Raw genomic sequence first — 25,319 nt, 5'->3', positions numbered from 1 at the left:
CAAGACAGTCCTGTGCATTATGGGTCAGAATCTCTCAAGGGAATGCTCGCTGTGGACCAGAGTTACCTGGGACTGCGTAAGTCTCTAATTCTGGGACATAGTGTCATGACACTCACTCTCCCACAGCCCTGAATTTCATGGAGAACGTGGCTTCATCAGTAATAAAGGAGACATTTATCGCCTGCCTGTTCTTCTTTGTCATCTCTCAGTTGGCTGCTGGACACAACATGTGTATAAGTATTGGGTCCCCTTAAGCCCCAACATATATGAAGTAACAAAAATTCTGTGGCTTAACATTGGTTCAGGGCGACTGTGTAACTGTCCTGACTCTGCTGATGCTAAATTATGTGTATAGGAACTATGGAACCTCCTCAAATATCTTTCATCATAAAACCAGCTTTTCTTATTTTCCTGTTTCTCAGTAATTGCCAAAGACTATCAAATGATGGCTTCACACCAAACAGCAGTTAAGATTATGAGCCCTCTTGTCATACACACTGTGCTAAACACTTTACATAATTTCTAATTCTCACAATTCTACAAAGCAGAAATGAGTGTCCCCATCTCACAGACGAGGGAAAAACTCAGAAAGAACTGACTCAGGATCACGTAGATCAGTGGCAGCGCGTGCACGCAAACCCAAGTCAAAACACCACACCCCTTTGTATATGTACCAAATCTCCTACCACCCATTGACACACAGCGGTGGGGATAATACTTAGGGAACTCAGTACACTTTTCAGCTTTAAGGTGCTCCAGAGGCCGCTTCTAGCTCTTTTATAAAATCCCGGCTCACTGGTTTCTAACACTGCAAGAAAAGTCCGATGTTGCAACTGTTTGCACAGGAAGTCTGAAATGTTCACAGCGAGATGATAGAATAAAACTAAGACATAAGCAGAATAATAGTTCCAGGTAGTCAGACATAATGGACATTGTGCTACCCTGAAGCACTAAGCAAAGGAATCAAAAAAAAAAAAAAAACGTTGTTTAAGACTTCCTTTACAAACAGGAAAGTTAAGACTGTAAGAAGGTGTAACAGCGCCACCTATGGCTTAAAAGGCCTTCCTGGTTGCCTGGAAAGGTGCAACACAAAAATTGCCTGTGGATCAGAAACAAGAATCAGATAACTAAAAGCTTATGTAGCACATACTGCTCTCCTAGTCCTCATGTCTTGCACTGTAGCAAAAACCAACAGACCTGTACTAGGCCTATATTCATAAAAGTCATGTCTGTATTTTTCCAACAGGAGGTAATCTAAGTATCTTGCAAAATACTTCTCAAAGAGCCAGGAAATCATAGAAGTGTATTGAAATACAAAAACATTTATTTACATATTAAAACAGCATGAGCTTTTTTCTATTAAAAAAGCTGACATGTCAAATCAATGTTTTGATATTTTAAAACCTATTAAGAGTGCAGAAAAATAAATCAAAATTTTCTTTAATCACAAAAGAGAGAAGCTTATTCCCTGAAAATGATCAATGTGGATTTTTCTAAACTTAATGCTTCTGGTCAGAGTCCTACGAATTTAAATGTCTGAGTGTATAGTTACACGGCAGCATGAACACTGAGTTGTAACAATACACATTCTGTGTAAATAATCTTCAAGGTCGTCTGCTTAAGTCAATTTAACTAGTCCCTGTCTCAATAGAATGATACAGATTTCATTAAAACTTCATACTGCACGCACACACACACACAAAACCCTGAATCCTTGTTACTTTAAGCCATATTCATATATATCCATATTGAATATGCATCAGAAACAAGCCACCCTCTTTAGTATTCACAGTTGATCCTTCTAAACTATCTGTCATTGTGACAGCACATTTTTACTAAGCAGCTCTTGGATGCTTTGTATACAAGGCGTCTACCTCTCACAGTCAGACATGGTAAACGGCATCACTCAAATTTCACAAATGAGGAAATATACTTAAGCCATGGAAACAACGTACATATTTATCATCAGGAAAGAAAAGAGTAAAGATTTTACTTTCAATATGCACTGACAAACTTTTCCTCCATACTAAGACTACATACATAAAACAAATTCAGTCATTGTAAATTATTCTGTCAATAAGCACCACTAGAGAAAAACAAGCAACATCATTAGCAATGATTGGACTTTCAAAGCCCACTCCTATTTTGCACTATAATCATTTTTAATGTTTTGTTTTAGTGCTTACATAGCACTAATATAAAGAAAACATAAACTATTTAAGTCATTACCTGAGAATGCAACATTTGTGAAAATGTACAATTTTAATTTATGCCGCTCTGTCTCACATTCTCACTGGTGTCTCTCCTTTGAAGGCCTCATCAGGCTGAGATCACCAAAATCGGTCATTTATGGACTCACAGGAGTTCGGGAAACCACTCAACGGGAGGCTGATCAGAGGAGAAATTGAGAATGCATCCTGTGCAGCCTGGATTCCAGCACCGAGCTAGGCACCGCCAGCTGCGTTTGATTTGGGACAAGCTGCCCACCTCTCAATCCCTCAGCTGCAAAAAGGAGACATTGATACCTACCGTCAAACACCTGCTTTGAAGTAAAACATGAGAAAAACAGTTTAGCCTTTGGTAGGTGTCCACTCACAGCAAGCTTGGTCATTATGATGATGAGGATTACTTTTAATAAGTTAAGCTAGACCAAAAATTAGAAATCACCATAAAGGAGAAACATTTTAACTCAATAAGCATTTCCTTTTGAATGGATTGATAAAAGTTCTAATGATTTTTTTAATAAACCAAATTTTGTCCATTAATTTTAGATTTACCGGTTTATGGACAAGTCTCCAAAAAAAGAATTAGAGGCCTCTAACCTCTGAATACTAAGAAAGTAAAGTTTAAAAAAATTATGGGGGAGAGTATACCTCAGTTGAGAGAGTATGTGCTCAGCACGCATGAGGCCCTCAGTTCAGTCCCCAGTAACTCCATTTAAAAACTTTTATTTAAAAAAAAGGAGAATTAAAGGAAAAAGATGGAGGACTACAGAATTTTTTTAGAGAATCCACTCAGATTTAAGATGGGGAAAAAATATCCATTTCTCACAGGAAATCTTGAGAACTATGTAAACCGGATCTGAGTTGTCTAGTCTTTAACATTATTCATGAATTCATATTACCAAGTCTTAAAACTACCTGATAACCCACAGTGGTGATAGTGATCATAAAACCTGCCAATGCGGATCGAACTCCGGCTAGGACTGCTCTGTTCTGACATCTCTGCCCCTGAGGCCTCACCAGGCTGAGAGCACTAAATTTTGTCATTCATGAGCATCTCGTGTAAGTCTTCCACTTGTGCTTCTCAGTCTCCTCTCACCAGCCCCTCTGAGGGAAGCACTGTTATCATCTTCCCCACACGCAGATAAGGTCACTGAGGTACAGAAACTAAACCTGCTCCAGGTCACATCGGCATTAAAGGACGTCTGTATTTCTGCTGTTTTGCGGTTGACAAAGGAATCTGAGATATCAATACAAGATAGACTGTTAAATAATCAAGTCTGTCAGCTCTTCACCTCAAAGAGCAGATACTATAAATTCCTGATGTAGGATGAGGCTGCTGCCACAAAATGACTCAGCTAGAAATTAATATCCAAGATGAAGCAGCGGATACACATAAATATTCATGACTGTCAACTCCTCTCACGGGTCTTGGCCCTTCACTGCCTGAATGGGGGTGAAATCCCCACCCGTGTCTGGGAGGGTAGCGCGGCTCTTCCAAGTCTCACCCAGGCTTCACAGGCTGTTTCCCCCTACAGACTGTCCTAAATGATTAAAAAGCTCACAAGATTTTTACACCAGCCAAAACTGAAAGACATTTCTGCATATGGAGCACTTTCTCAGGCTTAAACCATTTTTGCCTACACTCAGCAAGGGGGAAAAAAGAAACATGACTCTGCAAAGTCTCTTAGCCTTACCACTCACAGGAGTTGAATGGTCTCAGCACAAGATGACACTTCACATTACAGGATGAGAACAAAATAAAGCCGCCCCAACAACAAGCACTCCCAGAGACAGCGCTCAGCAGTCTTCTGCACACTCACGGTTGTGCAGCCCTCACCACCATCTATTTCCAGAACACTTCATCACCCCAATAGAACACCCCTGTCACTAGCAGTCACTCCACAACCCCCCTCCACCCAGCCCCTTGCAACCATCATCTGCTCTCTGCCACTGCATGAGCCAATTCTGGGCATTTCTAAGATCACTGAAATCAACAATATGTGGCTGTTTGTGTCTGGTTCCTTTCAGTTAACGTGCTGTTATCAAGGCTTTCCCATGTTGAAGTGGTATCAGCATGTCTCTTTTTTTTTTGAAAATGTTAAACTTTATTAGAAGGTGGTAAATACTATCAAAAATAGTAGAGTGGGGTATAAGGGATGGGGTTTCAAAGGGAAAAGGCCGGGTTGAGCAGTCAGGGTGGACTACCCAGAGCAGATGCCTTTTTTCATATTCCCCTTTATTTATTTTTTCTTTTTTATTCACTCTTATGTCTGAATAATATTCCACTAAATGGAAATACTACATTTTGTTCTTTCATTCAGCAGCTATATATGGACGAGGTCCAGAAGAATGAGTGTAAGTGGTGGCTAGCAGGGATGGCATTTAAGCAAAGGGCAAGATGTGCTTTCAAAAAAAAAAGTGAACAATCAGAGGCACAAGGAAATTCAGCGCGTTTCTGAGAAAGTGCATGGTTGCTTCAGTAGGACTGCCATGCAGGGCTGTGGGGGATAGTGACAGGAGACACAGTGAGGGAGTCACCTGAGAATATTCCCCACTGCAAGCAGCTCAGCCAATTCTCCTCCCTCATCCTGTATTTTAGAGACATTTTTGCTAGCTTTTCTCTTATTTCAAGTAACAGTACTTTAGTTACACATCTGATCATCTGCATCAGACCACATTAGCTCCAAGCCACAGAAAATCATTCACTGACCGGAGCAGCTCCAAGACATAACATTGATGGTCCAGGGAGTCCTGCAGCATCCCATCCTGCAGGCACAAACCACACATGTTCCCTGGTGATGTCCGGAAAGTAAAATGCATGGAAATATCTCACTGCTGCTGCACGACATCTGCCCACAAATTGCCCACAAATCATGCTGGCACAGCACTACTCAACCCTCGCACTACCCAAAAAAAAAAAAAAAGAGAGAGAGAAAAGAAAAGAAAAGAGAAGAAAAGAAAAGAAAAGAAAAGAAAAGAAAAGAAAAGAATAAAGCTAAGAAAGCAAATTTAGGCTCTTCCATTGAAAACCAGCAACCATCACTGCCAGTATCTGAGCTGGAATGATCCTGACTTCAAAAACCACTGTGCAGTTACTATTCAAATGTGACAGACATATATGTATTTCACTTTGATGATATTACAATAGGATTTTTCTTTTCAAAATTTCCAGTTGCAACAATAGCACAAGAACGTTTATGTTTCATTTTTTAAAAAAAATCAATTATTTTCCACTTTGTTAATTTTGAATCTATTATTATTTTATAAAGGGAGCTATGCTGCAGATTATAAACCAAATATCTGGCTTCTGCAAACAAGACCTATATGACTTCACTATTTCAGAGCAAGCTTTAATGATGCTTTCAAATTGGGGGCGCTCACTAACAGCTCTTTAAATACTGTCAAAGATGTGCTATTATGTAATGCAAAGGGTCTACCTACACATCAACTCAGAAACCAAAGAAACTACACGAAAGCCTTAGTTTATCATTTTAAAATATTCCTATTATTTTGAATATTAAATTTCTTAAAAGATAAGATATTTTTTGAGAAAGACATCAGTTGTATTAAATTTCCTCTCACCAAGAAAGCAATCTTTATCAAGAATTACTACCCCTATGAAAATCCAAAAGACAGGACGTTTCTAGCTAAGTTAACTTACAGATCTCAACACAAGCCTTAATCCTATCTGCTCTCACTTGAATGAGCCCAGCAAAGTCCTGGGCTACTCTGGAACTTAGCTCTTCTGTTCCATATGTTGGCAGAGCTAAGATCATCACACAAGGCAGGGAAGGAGAGAAGAGGTAAGTCCACCTGGCGGCCTCCATCTGTTTACTTCCAGCCACAAGGTGTCGCTAGAGCGACCCCGCTAACAAGCCCTCCACACAAGGAAACCCGGCATCCACTCTGCCCCTGCGGTCCCCAAGCAGTCCCGACGCCCCTCTCCCACTGGTGGCCTCCGAGCCTGTGAATGGTCTTCTAATGACCCTCCCAGTTGGTCACACCCTCCCCCTCTTCCCCGCTACACACACACACACACACACACACACAGCCAAGGCAGCCTTCCCAAAGCACAAATTTGATTACATCTCCCCCACTTCAAACCCATCAGAGGCTCCCTGGTAGAGTTCTAGCCCCACCCCCGACCCTGCTTGTCCATCCTCACCTCAGTACCAGGTCCCCAGTGACCTCAGGGGCCCCGTGACCTGCTGCTACTTCCCACTAGCCTCCAGGCTCATTTTAACTGTTTGTCAAGGAAGTCTTCCTTCCCTCCAACCTCCGCACTTTGGATTAGGTGCCCTGCTGTGTTAATAAAACATTTTAATCTAAGTCAACTTCTGACACTGCTAAGCTCTCAAGAAGCAAGTACATTTTGCTTACTACTGTGGGTCCACCCCCTCTCCCCTAGACACTCAGAATTGCGTGTTTTGTGAATAAAAGAATGAAGGGGTGGGACTCAAAAGGACAGGCAGAGCTGCTCTCCTAAGGGTCACTTCCTGCTGACACCCTTCACTGCCTCTTCTGTGTCAGTTCTAGTAAAAACCAAGCTCCTCCAAAGCCCTCCACCCCTAGGCCCTCTCCAGTGTCCTTCAAAGCAGGGTCACCCACCACCCTGGACCACACAGGGCAGTCTCCCCGAGTCCCCACCCCACAAGCCTCCAGGCCTCTACCCGGGCTGCTCCTGCCACCTGAGTCACCCTCTTGATTCCTTCCCCTGGCTGACTCTTACTCTGTCCCCAGAACTGAATGTAGAGCCAATTTCTTCCAGGAAGTCCTCCCTGATGATGTCCTTTAGCTCTTGGCTGGGCTCCATCTACAGCAGCACTGCTTGGCGACCAACTGGTATTTGTCCACCTGCTCTTATGAGACCATGACCTCTTGGAGGCCACGTGGGAAAAAGGAGTGAGGTGACAAGAGGGGTGGGAAGAGCAAACAGGAAAGTCGCAGCTCAAGTCCCAAATTCAAGGATTCTGTCTCAGATAAAAAGAATAAACTGTTTCATACGTGTGTCATTTGGCTATGATTTTTGTGGCTCATGGAAAACAAGAGCTTGGTGTTCAAGCCTGAAATCCAAGTTACATGCAAAGAAATGTATATATTCATATCCAAAGGAAACCAGAGCTGCTCAACAACACTTTGCAGTTAAAATCCAAAGGAACTTTGATAAAGGCAATCTCCCTCTCTCTCTTTATTTTTATTTATTTATTTTTTTTGGTATCATATAGTTTTAGAAGTATTTGTATAACTAAGTGATGGCTACAGCCTATGATTCTGCACTGGAGTGTTTGGGGCTAAGGAAGCCCAGATTACATGCACTGTGTAAATGCAATCACACCAACACAATGACAGGCGCCCTAGTGGCTGAGCTGAAGTTCCAAAGCAGAGAACCTTATGTTGGAAGACAGCTCTCAGTAGAAAGTAAGAAATGCAATGTTCTGTACTCAATCTCATTAGCTTTATGAGCCATTAACAGATAGTATGTCTTGTCTAATGAAACCCCAAAATATATTGTCATCTTCGATTTTCTCCATCTGACTGTTTTATGCTAAATTTGGATATCAAACCCTCACTCCATACGGAAAGCTCAGGCCTTAGCTGCAGCACAGTTACATCCCGTGGAAGAAAGCCGATCAAGGGAGAACAGGAGAGTTTCCCTTCAGAAGCTGCTAAGTGTGGTTTTGCACCTGTATGTCATTTACAACCACGCCATCGTCAAAGGAGTAAGACCTTACATCTGTGGGGCAAAAAGCACTGCGGTGGTTCCGAACCATGAAAGAACACTGAGCTTTGTGCAACAGTCCTGAGGCACTTAAAGCGTACTTTCTCTGAAAGGCTCCGAAACTGACTCACTTCACCATTTCAGGTACAACCGGAATTAGTAGAGAGAACATGCCCTTGAAGTCTGACAAGGCCCTGCTGGAATCCTGCTACAGCATTTACTAGCTGCTAAATGAACCAATTCCTTAAACCTCTGAGGAGGCTTCCCAATCTTCAAAACGGGGCTGCCACCGCCCACTTGGGAGGCATGGATGTGAATGCAACATGCAAGTAGGGCGGCCGACTGGTTCGTGACACGGGGCCTGGCTAGTTTCCCTCCGCTGCCCTTCTCCCCCTTTAAACTTGCACTGTTCCCCCTGGTAAGGGTGAAGCCCCAGGAACAGACTGCCCGATTCTTCTGTATATCCCCGGATACATACCTTACCCTTAGGAGGTCAGAAAAACAACTGCCTCCTCCCCAGTCACTATCAATATTCTTAAGAGTCTGGGTTTTTTTAACTCTATGTTTCAGGGAGACTATTCAAGAATTGTTCAACCACCGTTCTCCAGGATGGCTCCTCTCCCAACGCCCATCCCTTCTTACCTCAAATCTTCTGTCTGATTGCCTTTTGTTCGTGGGAAAGAGAGTCCGCTAGGGTGCGGACTCCCTAGGCCTCCCTCCCTTCATCACAGGAGAGTGTGACTACATTCTCCCAACTCCCCACTCCGACTCCAGCTTCTGAGGAGTTTCCCCTTCTGGACCCTGCAGCTTCTGGATCGTCCCAAGACGCGCACACGTGGCCAAAACCCTCTCTTCAGAGTTCTTCCTGTGTGGCCCTGCCCACCCCCCAGAACCTTAAGGATAAATGCCATTGCTCTGAAAATCACAAACGCCGCTGACTGACACACCAAAGCTGCATGGTCCGGGCTTTCCTCCAAACCAGGCACAGCCCTGCCCCCCCTCAGACACAGTCTGCACCTCTTGAGATGAGCTGATCCACTTGCACGGCTGTGAACACCAGCTAAGAATGACGAATCCCAATGTGTATCTCTAGTCCGGCTCCTTCACCTGAGCCCCAGGCTCATAGACACGAGTGCCTCTTGGAAGTCCTAACTTGGATGACAAATGGCATCTTAAAAATGCCATATGTCAAAAAAAAAGGCCTTATGTCCACCATTTACTCTAGACTTCGATTCCTGGCAGGTACCTCCCAGGCTCCCCATTTTAGTAACAGCCCCAGCACCCACCTAGGTGTTTGAGGTCACATTCAATTTCCACTGTTCCCTCCACCTGGCCCTGCCCTGGAATCAGTCTTGTTATTTCTGTCGCTAAGCCAGTCTCAAGTCTGGTTCTGCAGGGAGCACGATGGAAACCCACAAGCTCACAGCAAGGTGCACTGAGTCACAGTCCTCCGAAGGGAGTTCCCTGGAGGGGGAGGCATCTCCTGCTGCCAGCCACCTCAGAAGGCACTGGATTCTCACAAAGAAGGACCAGAAAAAGGACTCAAGGATCTCCCGTGATCTGAGGTTTGAAGGGCCCGAGTTCTGGGGGAGCTCCTAGTTAGCTGACACTCCTGTCAGTGAGCAGATGAGGATGGTAGGAACCCAGGCAAGTCTGTTCTCGCTCCGACCCCTTTTCTCTCGGGAGCCACGGGAAAGGCCAGTTTCCAGGGCACAGACCGGCCATCACAGATCCCAGCCTGCATTTGCCAACCCAGACAGCCTAGACTCCTACTTGCGACTCTTACTTCTGTTCTGTTCCCCCCCAGAATGTGATGGACTCTTTCAGAAAGTCTGGACTGTCTCAAGCGAGACCAAGTCAGTGAAGGATGAATTGTCCACATTTGGACCAGAGCATGAAAGGAGAAACAAGGCCTCATGTCCAGCATGACGGTGGTGGCCAAGCCCTTTCCCTGGGTGAGATGAACCAGGGTCGGGGTGAGAATGCAAGGTCCCTTCACGGCTGACAGGGGTGTTGGAGACTCACTACCGCAAAATAACCACACGGCCGTCAGTGGTGGACATCAGCTGCAACAGACACAGAGTCAGCTATTTACTGCCAAAAAGGGGTAAAAGTAAAGGCCGGTGCAGGGAGGCCTGCACGGCTGCTGAGGCAAACCACAGACCTGGCTCTGAATGCCCACTGGCTGAAGCAGAGAGGAAGCTACGGTCCCCTTTAGCGGTCCCTGTGTCCACCAGATCCAAGTGAACCAGTTACTTAGGACAAGGCAATGTTTTCCTGATACTTAGAAAAACCAGCCTCATAAAGGGAACAAAAGAGTGGCATGGTTTTAGGCCCGCTCCTGCCCCTCTATGAATGCAAAGTAAAGTAAATGGCACTGGGAAGGTGAATGCAAAAAAAAACCAAAAAACAAAAAACCGGTGACTGCTTCCTCCAACAGCGTCCCCTGCAGCTGCTCACCCCCGAGCCGGCCACTTCCTCACCAGTGACCGCCGGCCAGGAAGCGCCGTCACGCACGTCACACAGCGACAGCCAGGAACCTCGTGCCGAGCACGTTTGTGTAAAAGCCAGAATCAAGCAAGGTGCTGCAGAATTTGACTTTCCAAGTTTAAATACTCCATGAAAAAAATCCCTCAGCAGCCGCCTAAATCAATTCGCATCTCACTTCTTCAAAACAAATAAACAAAATTAGTAAGAGAGCATTTGTTACCAAATATAAGGACGAACTAACAGGTTCCTCAAAGCAAGGACTTTAACAGATATCAAACTCCAGTGGGTGATGTGCTAACATAGCAAAAATTCCAAAAAAGTAGAAAATAAGATGACTAGGATAATATACGAATCATGGCAACTGTTAAGTTTTTGCTTTTTATAGCGATGGAGACGGCACAGAGGGCGATCTGGCTATTCCAATGCAGGGTGTGCACAGCCCACATTTTCAGACCCAACAACATGCTCACGGGGTGGTATAAGGGAAAAAGGAAAATAGAAAAAGGAATAGAGGAACAGCCAAAACTAGAAACACACGAGAACAAAAATGACTTTGACAGCATTTACAAGAAATTACATCAGTGTGATGAGGACAGGGACGCAGGGACGGTGAGACCCACCCTCACCTCCTGATCCAGGGAAGGCAGGGGCCTGAGGGGAGCGATGCTGCCGGGGGACCCCAACGTGGTCAGCGCCCCAAACCAAAACTTCACCTAGATGCGTGTAGACAGCTTTTGAGCTACAAAATGTGGTCGCATTTCAAGCTGGACAACTTTACTCACTCCCACCAAGAGGAACAGGGGAGAATTAGGTTCTGCTCCTGAACCAAAGCATTGTTTAAAAAATTAATGACTGTGTAATAGTAAAAGCAACAATGGAGTAAAAGTCACTGGCGGAGAACGTGCTTGACCCGAGCTCATTGGCCACGTTATCTCACTGACGTTCAGATGCTGGCTGAGCCCTTATGGTACCAGAACAGACAGACCCACCAGGAGGGAGGTTTAATGCGCTGCTGTATTTTGATGCCGGCAGCCATGCCTGGTACACAATGTTCTGGGTAAACAATGGTGACAGTGTCAACCACTATGGGCTAAGCACACATCCAGCTACTCCGCCAAATCCCAAGGGCAGACTTCAAAAGGCAAAAACAAGCTGGCATTCTCTGTTGGCTCTGCAGAATCAGAGCCAAGCAGTTGCTGAGCAAAAATGTCACCAGTGCCTCCTATGACAAAATAGGAGGCACTGGCGTGGGGCTGGGGCAGGGCTCCAGGCTTCCACTGATCACCCACCAGTCTGTCCAGGGGGTGAAGGAGGTCCCTGCTTTCATTGCACCGATGCACCTACCTTGAATGACGCCTTAGGACTCAACAGGTGACAGGTGAGGTGAACGGAGCCAGCCTTGGTGTAGCACGGTTCTGGCAGCTATGCCCTCAGCAGTGCCCAGTTTCCTAAACCTGACACCTCATCTCCAAGGAGCAGAAGTGTAGTGTGGGCATGTAGATCACAGGGCCCTGTGAGGACAAGTACAGATCATGGCCACGACATGCCTCTCCCCTTCCTTAAGCCATAGAGGAATGTCCGGGGAGGAAGTGAAAATTATTCCAGAGCCTGCCAGGCACCACACGCAGGTGGGACACGGATCCCCTGTGTCTGTCATTCACAGGACTGGTGTGGATTTTCTTTTTATCAATTCTCTGGCATCTTCTCCTCCATCTTACCAACAACAAGAAAGTAGAATCTGACCTTAGAATCACAGAGAATCACAGAGCCCCTCCTGCACAGCGGGCCCGGCAGCACGTACCATGTCCTCCGACCGTCACCTGTGGGACCGCCATGAGCGCTCTCCAGACTCAAGGCCCGAGGCCGTAGGCCGGGGGGACACAGCTCACCTCACTCTCCCCAGTAAAGGGGGACCACCTCTCGGCAAAGACGTCTCACCCTCTTCTGCCCGAGGGACAGCTTGAAAGATACACAGGGAAACATAGTAGAGGGTGAGGGGTTAGGCAGCCCAGAAGTGATCGTCTGCACTTCCAAGGCAGAGTGGGGCCTTTGACCTAATCACAGGGACAATGTGAGGACGAATTTTTCCCTGCTGTGTCCCATACACCGTGACACGACTTTCCCTGCGTAAGGAGCTAATTCGGAAGCCCCTGGCAGTGTTTCTGATGTCCTAACTTGGCATGGTGGCTGTCAGGCAGGGGAGAGGGCCTGAGCCGTGCTGGTGCTGGGCCTGGGAGGCAGGAGACATCGGCTCCACCCTGAGCTCAACCAGCACCTCATTCTGCGTCTCGGGATTCAGAGTCTCATTTATAAGCAAAGGGATGAAACTGTCCCAGGACAGGCTGTCCAACAGGAATGAAATGAGAGTCATGTAAATAACGTTTCCCAGTTGCCACGTTTAAAATGTAACAAAAAAAAAAACCAAGCAACTGATTTTAAGAACAGACCTTACTTATTCTACTGTATGTAAAATACTATCATTTTGACGTGTAATCAATATAGAAAGTAACAAGATAGTTTATATTCTTTTTACTAGACAAGTTTCAGCGTCTGATGTGCATTTAACTTACAGCACATCTCAGCTCAGACCGGCCTCCTCCCCAGCACTACTAACATCAGTAGCTGTGGCTACTCTATTGGACAGCAACTCCAGGGGTCCCCCCAAGTGTCCTGGCTGAAAAGGGGGAGTAAGTGTCCACACTAACCCTAAAAGGATCTCTCTGAAACAAAGGCGGATTTAGTTTTAAACATCTGAAAACCGGCGGGCTACACCTCCTTCCCGCCTTGGCTACAAGAAAGCCCTCCTCCTTGATGATCCCATTCTGGATGTAGGGAAGCAATCTGTCACACAGCCAGGGTGGCCCGGCCTTCAGGTTGACTTGCCTGCTGTCTGTGTCCAGTCCCACGAAGTCCTCCTTCTCAAATAGGATGTAGAGGAGGGGGGTCTTCTCCCCAGAATTTTCGGGGTCCCCATCCAGCCACTTGGACTTGGGCAAGATGAAGAGTGACTCAGTGAAGTCGTCGATCCTCTTCTCCACCACCCTGCAGTCCTCGTAGATTGAAGGCCACGTCGGTGTGCGGCTGCTCGGCCACCTCCCCATACAGCACAAAGACAAAGAGCTGAGAGTCGTAGAGCGTGGTGCCATACAGCTCCTCTGTGCGTGGAGCTTCTAGAAGGTCTTGGCCAAGAGGCAGTCAGTAATGGTGACAAGGCCCATGACATTGCGGTGGGTCTGGAAGTCACTCCATCCATTCTCGGGCGCATAGAGATACCTATAGTAGATACAGAGTGCCCACTGGGAGCCGCACGGTCTGATCTGGCTCACCAAGGAGATTCCATTATAGATGCAAAAGAAATTCTCTAAGATGATCCCCACGGGTTGGACCACAATCGGGAGAGTCTGGTGGTCCTCAGCGCACTGCATGTAGTCAGGGGCGTTCATGTTGCAGGCGCTGCCGAGAAGGGAGGGTAAATCGATGTACATACTGTGCTGTGGGCTGCGGGCCTCACTGGGATGCGGCGACCTGGTGTGCACCAGCCAGAAGGCAAGGGAAGTCCAAGCAAATCGGGGATAAGTTTGTCCTCAGCGTCTGCACATGGCTACTGAAGCTCAGATCACATTACCCAGCTTTTGGTCTAGGCTTCCATCCCCTGCAGAAAAGGATCATTTCTTGTTTTCTGTTTCCAAGCACCTAGGCAGGCCCTGATGCAAAGTCGGTACTCAAAACTGCTGAATAAATGAATGAATAAAGGAACTGCTTCCCCACCCCTCAGCAGGATATAATGCAAAGAACCATAGTAGGATCAAAATATCTGGATTTCAACGCCAATTTATTTGAACTCCTAAGGTGCAGAATAATGGGTAAGAAAACTTGCTTTGGGGAGGAGGGTACAGTTCAGTGGTAGAGCACGTGCTTAGCATGTTCAAGGACCTAGGCTCAATCCTCAGTACCTCATTTTAGAAAAATGAAACAAATAAATAAACTTAATTAACCCCCTCAAAAAATATTTTCTCCATTCAAAATTCAAAAAAAAACCACCTTGCAATTGACACAACATTGTAAACTTGACTATACTTCAATTAAAAAAAAAACTACTTGCCTTACAAGAATATATCTGGATTATGGAAGTTTGCAAATGTAAAATGCCTAGGGTACCATTTGCATAAGAAGAAGGAACTGTACAAATGTACTATCCCTCATTTATGAGCTATTTTTCCTTTGGGGAGATTATAACCTCTCAGAGATATTTTTCTCATATTAAAAAAAAAAAAAAAGAAAACATTACCTGATTCTCCATACTGCTGAAGAATCAGATAACCCTATGAAAGCATCTGACCCACAGAGTTTATTCAATAAATGTTTGTTGAATGAATGAATAAACAAGCAAAGTGAATGCTGCTCCCTGCCACAGACCATCATAATGGTACTGCTTGGAAATGCCATGCCCACGTTCCACCCAAATCTTCACTAACCACGTGGGTGACCTGGGCAGACCTGTGTGCTTCTCTCAACACCAGTTTATTCATAAATAGAAATGAGGGCAATAACACAAACCTAAAAGGGTTAGTGAGTCACGAATGAATAGTACCCCAACTTTGCAAGATGGAACTATTAAAGAAAATTGGGCAAAGAGTCCATAGGCCCTCTCCATATTATCTCTTACAACTACATGGGAATCTACATTACATCTAAAAATAAAAAGTCTATTATTTTAAAGAGGCTATTGAGTTTAAATCAGCTCACCATCTCAAATAAGGAACACACAGTACAAATAAGAGAATGCGCAGCCCATGAGATGCACTCAGTAAATATTTCCACTGAACCCACTGGTCCCTCCAAATTCAGAGCATGAGGATGTGTCCTCGTGGCCAGAGGCCACTGCACCTGAAGCTAAAAAAGCTAATGGTCCCCACTTTCAAAAGCCCCTGCCACCAACCTAGGTCTAATTTTGTATTTGTAATTTTTTTTCTTTTTATAAAATAGAAATCCCCAATTGCATAGCCTTCAGGTCACCAAAACCTGACCACAGAGATCATGATGGCAACCCTCCTTGGTGAAACAATAAAATGAAAAGCCATTTCCACAAGACCTGTGTGTAAATCTACTAGGGAACTTCATCCTGGACTGAGAGGAAGAGGACTGGGGAGGAGGGGGCAATCTGAGGCACACAGACCCATGGGCCACCTGTCCCACGATGGACATTACACTCAACCCTCACCCTCCAGGAACTTCAAAATACACACAGACAGAGTGATGTGGACAATATATATGTATTTTTAAAGAAATTCCGACTCTCTAGCAGGTCTTGTATCTACCGAGACACAAATGGCTTATGTGTATAATGTTTCACAAAAGCCTTAAAACATTACCACCCCAACTTGACACATTAAGAAACTAGGGATAGAGGTTTATCACATTGTGCAAGATTAGAGAGATGCCACATCAGACACTGTATTTAAACCCAAGCCTTTGCTCCAGTGCTCACACAAGAAAGTGTGACATACTGCCCCTTTCCTGCCCTCTCCCTGCAATAAATCTCTGAAGAGTCTTTTCTGTGCCACGTGGAATCACAATCATATCAATTTACCACAAAGAGCTATGTGACTCCTTGGAGGACGTGTCAAAATCTAAAGGGTTGTGATGGGAGGAGAGATTTGAATTTTCTGTTTCTCAAAGGAAACATGGCTTTAAAAGAAACTGAAAAGCACTTATCTAGTCTAAGCCCTCATTGTGTAGAGAAGGAAATGGAGGCTCAGAAGAGATGAGGAAAGGGACTTATTAACAAATATTGCCTCAGTGCAGCACCAAGCCAGCCCTGGGCCCTTCTGGGGGAGTACCTGGAAGGCCCAGGAAAATGATTGTTAGAAAAAGGAAAGAGAAGAAGCATACAAGGCCCTGTCTCTACACCACCATACCATGAAGTTCCACCAAATTATCCAGTATTGGGTGCAGCCAAAATTTAGGTGGGCTAAAGAGGTTATAGAAACCTGGAAGTCTCAACCATAGTGGAAATTCCAACATTTACTGTTTTTTTCCAAGTTCAAGCATCAGTTCAGTGGGCGCTCCATACGAGGGACTACACGAGGCCTGGAGTTCTCCCAAATACAGATCTCTATTATCACGTGTGCAAACCACACACAGGCCCACCAGAAGAAAAACGCCCACACATAAGATGGAACTACTGAAACAGAAAAGAGCCAACCAGCATATATTGCTAGCAAAAACGGTGCTGCTAGAAATAGACTCATGGACATAGAAAGCAAACTGTTGTTAGCAGGCAGGAAAGGGAGGATTAACAGATACACATTAATAAATATAAACTAAATGACAAGGACCTACTATATAGCACAGGGTACTATTTTCAATTTCTTGTAATGAGTTGTACTAGAAACAATCTGAAAAACATTTATATACATATGCATAAGCTTATAACTGAATCTCTGCTGTACATCTGAAGCTAACATGGTAAATTTACAACACTTCAATAAAAAATAATTTTATATAATAAGTAAAAATAAAAGCAACGCCATAAAAAAAAAAAGTAAAAGAACACGGTAATCCCCTTAGCTGTAGGTGGTGGAGAACTCTGCAAGCACCAAGTCCACTCGAATACTCCAGCACTGGCGGTCTCTCATTCTAACCATCAGAGAATCACTTGGCTTCTACGAGGTTACTTTTCTCTTCAGTGAAAGGCTACAGTTCCATCTAATGATGTATTGAATCTCATCACTCACAAACCCAAGAATTAATGAGGATTTCCCATAGGCCTGGCTCTGGACAGATGAAAAGATAGGGTCCCAGATATATTCATGTGTAGAAGAAGTTTATGCCATAAAGACATTAATTCTTCCTGCTTTGATAGACAGATTCATTGCAATTCTGATTAGAATTCCTCCCAGATATTTCATGGAATGTAACAAGTTAATTTATGGTCAGGAACAGCCAAGAAACTTCTTTAGAACCACCACTGGGAAGGGGTGGATAGGTCATGCATTTCAACTGGTCTTTCTGATGTGATGAAAACGTTCTGGAATAATAATGGTTGCACAAATGTGAATATGCTAAAAGCTGCTGAATTGTAACATTCAAGTGGGTGGACTTCATGGTGTGTGAACAATATCACAATAAAGCTGTTATATGAAAAAATCCTTCTTGCCAATTATTTTTCCCTCTATACTACTAGTCTGTCCCACAATTTAATTAAAACAAACAAACAAAAAAAACCAAAACAAACCAGATTTTGCCAGGAGCTCTTTAGGAGTGCAATGTCCCTGGGTCTCCAACGCCTCAGGTTGTGCTGTTCCTGTTAACACACAATAGCTGGGCTGGACTAGTTAGGGACTATAAGTATCTTTTTAAGATCGACGGTCTCACGTTTCACCCTGGGAGAGTGAATGATGGAGGATGAGACAGCCTCATGCCTTCAGCTCATTTTTAACTGAACCAAGCCCTGCTTTCACCACTGTAATCCCTCTCAGTATAAAAACATGTGACATCAACAAGCACCGCCATCATAACACCTGAAAGTGTTCAAGGTACTTACCTGGGGCAGAAATCCTGATCAAGGAGACAGAAGCTCCCTCAGCACTGCCGCTCCCTTTTCCCGACTCCACCAGGAGAAGCTGGGAGTTACAGCCGCGGGCTCTCAGCCTGGGGAGCAGCGCCCACGCCGCTAATCTGGACCTCAGGGATCGGGAAAGGGAGAGGAAGGCAGCCCCGGGGTCGCGGGGCAGGGAGAGCGGGGTGGGGGACGCGGGCTGCAGCCCCGCTCGGAGGCCAGCCCCAGCCCCAGCCCAAGCCGCCCGCCCCGTCCGGGTGTGCAGACCCCGCCCGCCCGGGACACAGCCCGCCCAGTGGTGGGGACGGGTCGGCGGCCAAGGAGAGGAAGCCCGGGAGGGGAGGACTCGCGGGCGGGAGAGGGGAAGCGGACGCCAGCCGCGGACTGAGGGGAGCCCGGCTGGGCCAAGAGGCGCAGGGGCACACCTGGCCCTGGACAGCTGTGGCCGGGGCGCCGGGGCAGGTGGCGCGGGCAGAGGGGTCTGGCCCGAGCAATCCAGCTGAACACACGCTGACTGGCGCCCTGGGGGGCTGTGACACGCCGACCGCCCTCCCGCAGCCGCCTCACCCCTTTCCCGATATCCCCTCACCTTGCACTTCCACAGCCAGAGGCCCCGGCCCCAGGCAGTAGCCAAAGGCCTACAGGGCGACAGAGCTGAGAAGCCATTGGGGCCGATCCCCGGCTCGGAGCTGGAGCTTCCAACCCGCGGTCCAGCTGGCAGCAACTGCGCATGCGCAGGAGGGCCAGCGATCCGCTCTGGGTCCTGAGAGAGAAGGGGAACCGAGGGAGGGAGAATAGGGGAGGAGGAGGGGAGGCGGGGAAAAGTGGAGGGAGACACATGGACAGGAGGAGCAGAGGGAAGGCAGTTATCTGGAATTGGGAGGGGAGTAACAGAGATGGGGAGAAAGCGTTTTACCTCTTGTGGCACCCCGAAGGAGGCAGCAGTCCTGCCTATACACCCTTCTCTTACCCGTCATTGCCCACAGCTCATATTTTACGTCCCTGGCCCAGCCCTCCAGCTAAGGTCTCTGCAGAAACCCTACGGGTATCATACCCGTTGCCCCCACAAGGAGCTAGGTTTACTGTTGCTCAGGGAACCAAGCACCCGCAGGTGTTGTTTCTCAGAACTACCTTGGGAAGAGTACATATTCCCCTTTTACACGCTGGGAAACAGGCAGGCACGATCTCTGCCTTAGCTCCACTGTCCCAAATGTTGGGCTGGCAGGGAGCGGGAGGTAAAATGTCAGAGCCCCAGAAGGAGCAGACTGCCTGAGTGTTGGTGTAGAGTCCCCATCCCTCCTGGGTAAACCACACCCCAACCTCGGGGAATAATCAAGGGCTCACCGTAGGCCCCTGTGTGTGGGAGAGCTGCCCTCAGTCCCAGTGTCCAACTTGCTAGGTAGGTAGAAGTGTTATTGAGTCCAAATTCATTCTCCTCAGTGCAGGACAGGCCAGTAAGTTGGGAGACCAAGTGTTGGGGCATGGAATAGCAAGTTTCTGTAGACCTAGATGGCAAACTAATGTCCTGGAAAACCATCTCCCCAAGTCAGAATTCAGGCTGCTTTCCTATGTGCTTGGTTTTTGCAAACTTCTTGGTGTATGAATTCTTTGTTTTTAGAATCCTTTGTTCTTGCAGCTATCTCCCTGGGTCAGATCCCTGTAAACCTCCAACAAAACAAACGTTATTTTCTATTCTGCAACGTGTTATCTTTATATGATTGGAAAAGTGTTAAATACCCTTAAAGGTCAGAGCCTTCAGAATAGGCTCGCCTGTATATTTTAGGCTCTAGGCAACATTGTTTTACAAGCAAGAAGAAGCCTAGGAGACAGAGCACAGGGTTAAAGTCAAAGGAACAGATCTAATATGGAGTCAGATTTCTTCTTTTCTATTACTGTGGCAGAAGCCACTTGAGGATTTAAATCCCTTAAAGTTAAAAATAAGTAAAACTTTAAAGGAATTTACATACATTGGTGGGAACTTGCATAGCATATCTGGAAAAGCACACAAAGGATTGTAAACATTGGCATCTCCAGGGAGGCGTGTAAGAACAGAGGATGAGGGAAAACTTCTTTCACTTGAGTATTTTTTGCTCTGTTTGAATTTTTTTAACCATATGCATATATTTCTTTTTCAGTTAAAATAAATGTGTAATGGAGCAAAGGAGTAACTAGTTCAGCAAATACAGCAGCCATAGACTCACTGAGTCATCATTTTCGATTTAAGCCAGGAAGCATTGATTGTCTCTCTCCTATGTGCCCAGTGCTGTTTTAAAACATTTTTATATATTTTTTTTATAAAATAATAACATGCTATCCCTCACCCCTGCTCAGGGCTGGTGGGAAACCAACTGAGTTTTTACTGAGTTGTTTTCCAAGGAGTAGAGATGAGTTATAAACAGAACACAACTTCAGGGCAAAACAGGCGGACTGGTTTTCCAGCAGGCCAGATAGCGATGACGGGTTTTCAATAGAGGCGCACAGAGGCTGAGAGAGAAAGCCTCCAGGACCCTACAGAAAGCTGCCCACAGTGCCTTCTCCATGGCACTACTGAAATAGGAAAGAACAAATCTGACTCCGTATTAGATCTGTTCCTTTGACTTTAAACCTGTGCCCTGTTTCCTAGGCTTAGTCTTGCTGTTTCTGCACCTTTTGTGAAACAATGTTGCCTAGATCCTGAAATATACAGGAGACCCTATTCTCAAGGCTCTGACTTTGAAGGATATTATCACTTTTCCATTCGTATATAGATAACAAGATACAGAATAGAAAATAACATTTGCTTGTTGGAGGTTTACACGGATCTGACCCAGGTGAAGAGCTGCAAGAACAAAGGATTCTAAAAACAAAGAATTCATACACCAAGTTTGCATCAACCAAGCATTCCCGCTTCCCCTTTTTAATATAAGAAGAGCCTGAATTCTGACTTGGGATGATGGTTCTCCAGGACATTGGTCTACCATCTTCTCCACTGGCTTTACAAATTAAAGCCGCTATTTCTTGCCCCAAATCCTTGTCTCCTGATGTGTTGGCCTATAATGCACGAGTAGAACAAGCGTGGACTCGGAAACACAAACATACATTGAAAGTACGCATTTGGTATATTAAATGACCTGCTTCCACTCGTATTCCTGAAGGTTTTCTTCTCTTGACCACTCCTACTTTATTTATGAAAAACCTGTCATGTGGACACATTTCCTTCTCTAGCCACTACCCTTCCATGTAAAAACTGATGCCAAGAAGGCAATGGAAGTTGCTAGAAGGTATTACCTGGCCAAAAAAGAGCAGAAGTGGGTTCTGGCTGATGTTCAGGAGCAGGCCGGGGCACCTGACAAGATGTCATAAGTACGGATAGACAGCTGGGCACCAAAGGAGAAGCTTCTAAACTTCCATGAGGGACTTGGATAGGAAGGAACAGTCCCAGACTATAGCTCTGATCCCACCACGAGCTTCCTGGGCAAGGCTGGGCAAGTCATTTAAATTCTCTAGACCCGTGCTCTCCAACACGGGAGCCACCAGCCACATGCAGGATTATGATGTTATTCTGTAGCCAGACAGAATTATAAAAAACACTTTATTGCAAAGGGTCAGCAGGTATAATATTTAAAAACATTATTGGTTATCTTGCCTTAACAAGTTATTTTTGTATGTCTAGCTTTCTGTGGGTTGTAATGCCTGCGACTAATGTTTCCCTTACAGTGAGGTATTTTGAAATTATAAGTTACTGGACACAGTACACTCATATCACAGTTGAAAAAAACTGATTAAATAAGCAAGGTGATCTGACTTAGTAGTTATGAGCAGGGGCTCTGGGGCCAGCCTGCATAAGTATTAATTCTCACTCTCCCTCCAGGGAGTTCTGTGTGAATCTTGGACAAATTATTGTTGCTGTTGTTGTTGTTGATGTCGTTGTCATTGTTATTGTTTGTGCCTCTTTTCCTTACCTTTTAAATAGCGAGGAAAATGTAGACTCTATCCCCTACAGTGTTGGCAGGATTAAATGAGTAAACGTCTGTGCTGCCCACTTCCCTGGGTTTCAGCATTCTCCAGGCAATCAGTGCAAAACACAGTGGCATTCTCCACTGTCTTCGTCAGTCTGGGATTCTGTAACAAATTACCGTGTGTCGGGTGGCTTAAACAACCAGCATATTCCTTATGGTTTGGAGGCTGAGGCTTTCAAGGTCAATGTATCTGGGAGGGGATTGCCAGCTTGGAGATGGCTGTCTTCCCACTATCTTCATGGCCCAGAGAGGAGAGAGAAGCAAGCACTTTGGGGCCCTGTATAAGAACACTAATACCATTCATGAGGGCTCTACTCTCATGACCTCATTTTATCCTACTAATCACCTCCCAAAGGCCCCGCATCCCTATATCATCACCCTGGGAGATGAGGTTTCGACATATGGATTTTGAGGGGATGCATTCAGTCCACACATCGGCTAACTCTCCCAAACATGCAGTCATCAAACCTGTAGCTAATTTCAAAATAATGTTTATATCTCTCTGCCCATTTCCATTCCTACATCTACTAACACTGAAGCCCTGCTACATTTTATTTCTTATTTTCCTTGTGAGGTTTAATTGATTCCTCTAACTCCAAGGATTCGCTCACTCCAGTCTGCTTGACAGCCCTGCCAGGTAGGTCTTCCTTAAAACACCTTCCCACTTCACCTGGTTGTTTTTTAGGTGTAAATGTCAGAATTCTCTCCACACCCCATCCTAGACCTTTAATCCCTTACACTACCACTCACTATGTTATTTTCCTATTACCACTGTAACAAATTCCCATTAGCTTAATAGCTTAAACCAGCACAGACTTATTAGCTTATGGCTGTGGATGTCAGAGATCCAACATAGTTCTCATTGGGATAAATTCAAGATACCAGCAGGGTTCCTTCCTTCTAGAGGGTCTAGAAGAGAATGTTTCCTTTTTTTTTCCAGTTTACAGAGGTCACCCACCTTCCTTAGCTTGTGCCCCTCAACTTCCTCCATTTTCATGGTCAGCAGCCTTTCTGAACATTGCTCCATCGCTACACCTCCCTCTGATTTTAAACTCAGCTGGGAAATATCCTCCAATTTAAGGACCCCTGTGATTACATTCAGCCCACCTGGACAATCCAGACTACTCACCCTATTGTCTCATCTCAGGATCCCCTTGTCCCATCCCACTCAGGCAGTGTGTATGTGGCTGTGACATTCACCTTGTGTAACATTTCCTCATGAGCAATTTATGGTTCAAGGCACTTATAAGTGACTTTTTGTTTTTCTTCCTTATCCTTTCTACATTCAGTTTGTCTGGTGAGATTATATGAATCCTTTTTATTTGTGCCCCTGCACTAATCTATAATAATGTATCATGGGTTTAAAGGCTAACTAATAGACAATTTAGGAGACAGAAATCCTCTAAGATTTTTAATCCTAAAATATCTGTCATCCCTTTTGCCATGTACAGTAACATGTCACAGGTGACTACCCTGTGGCCGGGGAGGGACATGATTCTGCCATCACACTCCCCTCATTCTCACCAATGTGCTGATCAACTAACCAAGGATCTATGCTCTCCAATTCACTCACTTCCTCCTCCTTTCCATTGACTATCCTGTTCCCACCGCTTCCTTCATTCACCACATCAGGATTTCATGACCACATTCTCCCCTAAATGAAATGGGTATCTTGCATCTAATGTCTGACAGCTGTTCTTATTGTATATGCACACACTGACCTACACATAATCCCGTCCATCTCTTTATTTTCCTAGAATCTTCCAGAAGAATCAGTTCCATGATGATGATGATGATACTGACAATGATGACAGGGGCCTCTCAAGGATTCTGATAAAGAGGGAATCGATAAAGGGAGGGAATCATTGCAAAATTGCCCCAGAAACAGGCTTAAAGGTAAATAACTCTTATAGTGTTTAATGAAATTGACTAATATTTAACTATTTTTAAGACTTTATATCACTGAATTTAAAATTTTAACGGGAATTTTCATTCACCACTAACCAAGATTCAACTCTGGGACCAAAATCTAAGGATTTCTGTCTTCTAAAAAATTGTCCACTAGCCTTTTAAACACGTGATCCTTTTAAAAAGTTTAGTGCTGGGCTGAAAATAAGCAGGATTCATATAATCTCACGAGACACAGTGAATGTGGAAAGACTAAGAAATAAAAACAAAAAGCCATTCATAACGTCTTGAACTTTATGTTGCTCACAGGAGAAAATGTTTGCCAATGTGTGTGTCACATCAACATGACGACTGAGTGGGATGGGGAAGCTGATCTTCCTCATCAGTCATTTATGCTGATTTGTTAGATGCCAAAACAGTTTCCTCATTGAAATTGCTTCTAACAAGTATGGAAGAATTTAGGTTCTACCAAAAGCAGGCTAAATATTTTCCCCTGCTTTCAGGTCTGTGGACTGAATGTCCCCACAAGAAGGACATGGTTATGTTTCATAGGGAAGTCTTCCTGAGAAGCAACAGGCTTTTCTAGGGCAGAACTGCAGGGCCCCCCATGGAGGGCTGGAGGAGGTCTAGAGGGGACACTGGAAAAACAGCAGGAGTGAATTCAGATACTGCTGCTCAGGTCGCCAAAGACAGCATTGCTATCTCTAAGGATATGACATTCTCCCAAATTTTCCATGAGTGAAGGAGCCTGTGAACACTAAGCAGGTTGTTAAGACACAGCAGCACATAATTTGCGTGACAACACAATTAGAGTATGATTTGATATTTGGAAAATAACTAGCCCATTGTTCTTTGAAACTTCAGCAGTAGCAATAGAAATAAAAAAGACTGAGCCGTCTTGGAGACAACAATCAATAAACAATTCTAAATCTGCAGAATTCCTTGACAATATTCAAGCAATGAGCTAGATGTGTGCTGCAGATACCTCTTACTGCAGGGCTCACTCCTGCAAAGCATAGAACTAGTTTCTCAGCACACAGAGGGAACCAAGTCAAGATTCCTAATCTTTTGAGATTTACTAAATGGCTGGAAAGGTCAGACAAGTACATACAGGCAAATATGATTAAATGTAATCAAATAATATCAAATGTGATTTGAGCACAGACGAAAGAGAAATTCCTTTCACCTGGGATCTAGAGAGACTTCTTCAGAAAATGTGGCTTTGGAGACGGCCAAAGACATGGGTGGAATTTTGGCAGAACAGGATGTAAGGAATTTAAAAACTTATTCTATAATTCATATAAAAATTCAAAGGATCCCAAAAATCCAAAACAACTTTGAACAAGAAAAACAAAGTTGGAAGACTTGCACTATCTGATTTTCAAACTTTTTTTATAAAGCTACAGTAATCAGAAATT

At 44.9% G+C, this 25,319-nt stretch overlaps 1 protein-coding gene across 1 annotated transcript in view; it reads right to left on the bottom strand.

Annotated features, from left to right (window-relative positions):
• Positions 1-19,590, bottom strand: part of LOC140693511 (uncharacterized) — a 118,781-nt gene extending 99,191 nt beyond the window's left edge. The window contains exons 1-3 of the mRNA XM_072957331.1: positions 19,340-19,590; positions 18,585-18,865; positions 17,981-18,059 (exon numbers count right to left, since the gene is read on the bottom strand). Of these exons, the coding sequence (XP_072813432.1) occupies positions 17,981-18,059; positions 18,585-18,865; positions 19,340-19,532 (553 nt within the window). The 5' untranslated portion in view covers positions 19,533-19,590. The remainder of the gene's footprint in view (positions 1-17,980; positions 18,060-18,584; positions 18,866-19,339) is intronic.
• Positions 19,591-25,319: the final 5,729 nt, after the last annotated feature.

This window comes from Vicugna pacos, unplaced genomic scaffold, assembly GCF_048564905.1.
Source record: "Vicugna pacos unplaced genomic scaffold, VicPac4 scaffold_19, whole genome shotgun sequence".
NCBI lineage: Eukaryota > Metazoa > Chordata > Mammalia > Artiodactyla > Camelidae > Vicugna > Vicugna pacos.
The sequence above is the reverse complement of the archived record's forward strand: the minus strand, read 5'-3'. Positions and strand labels throughout refer to the sequence as shown.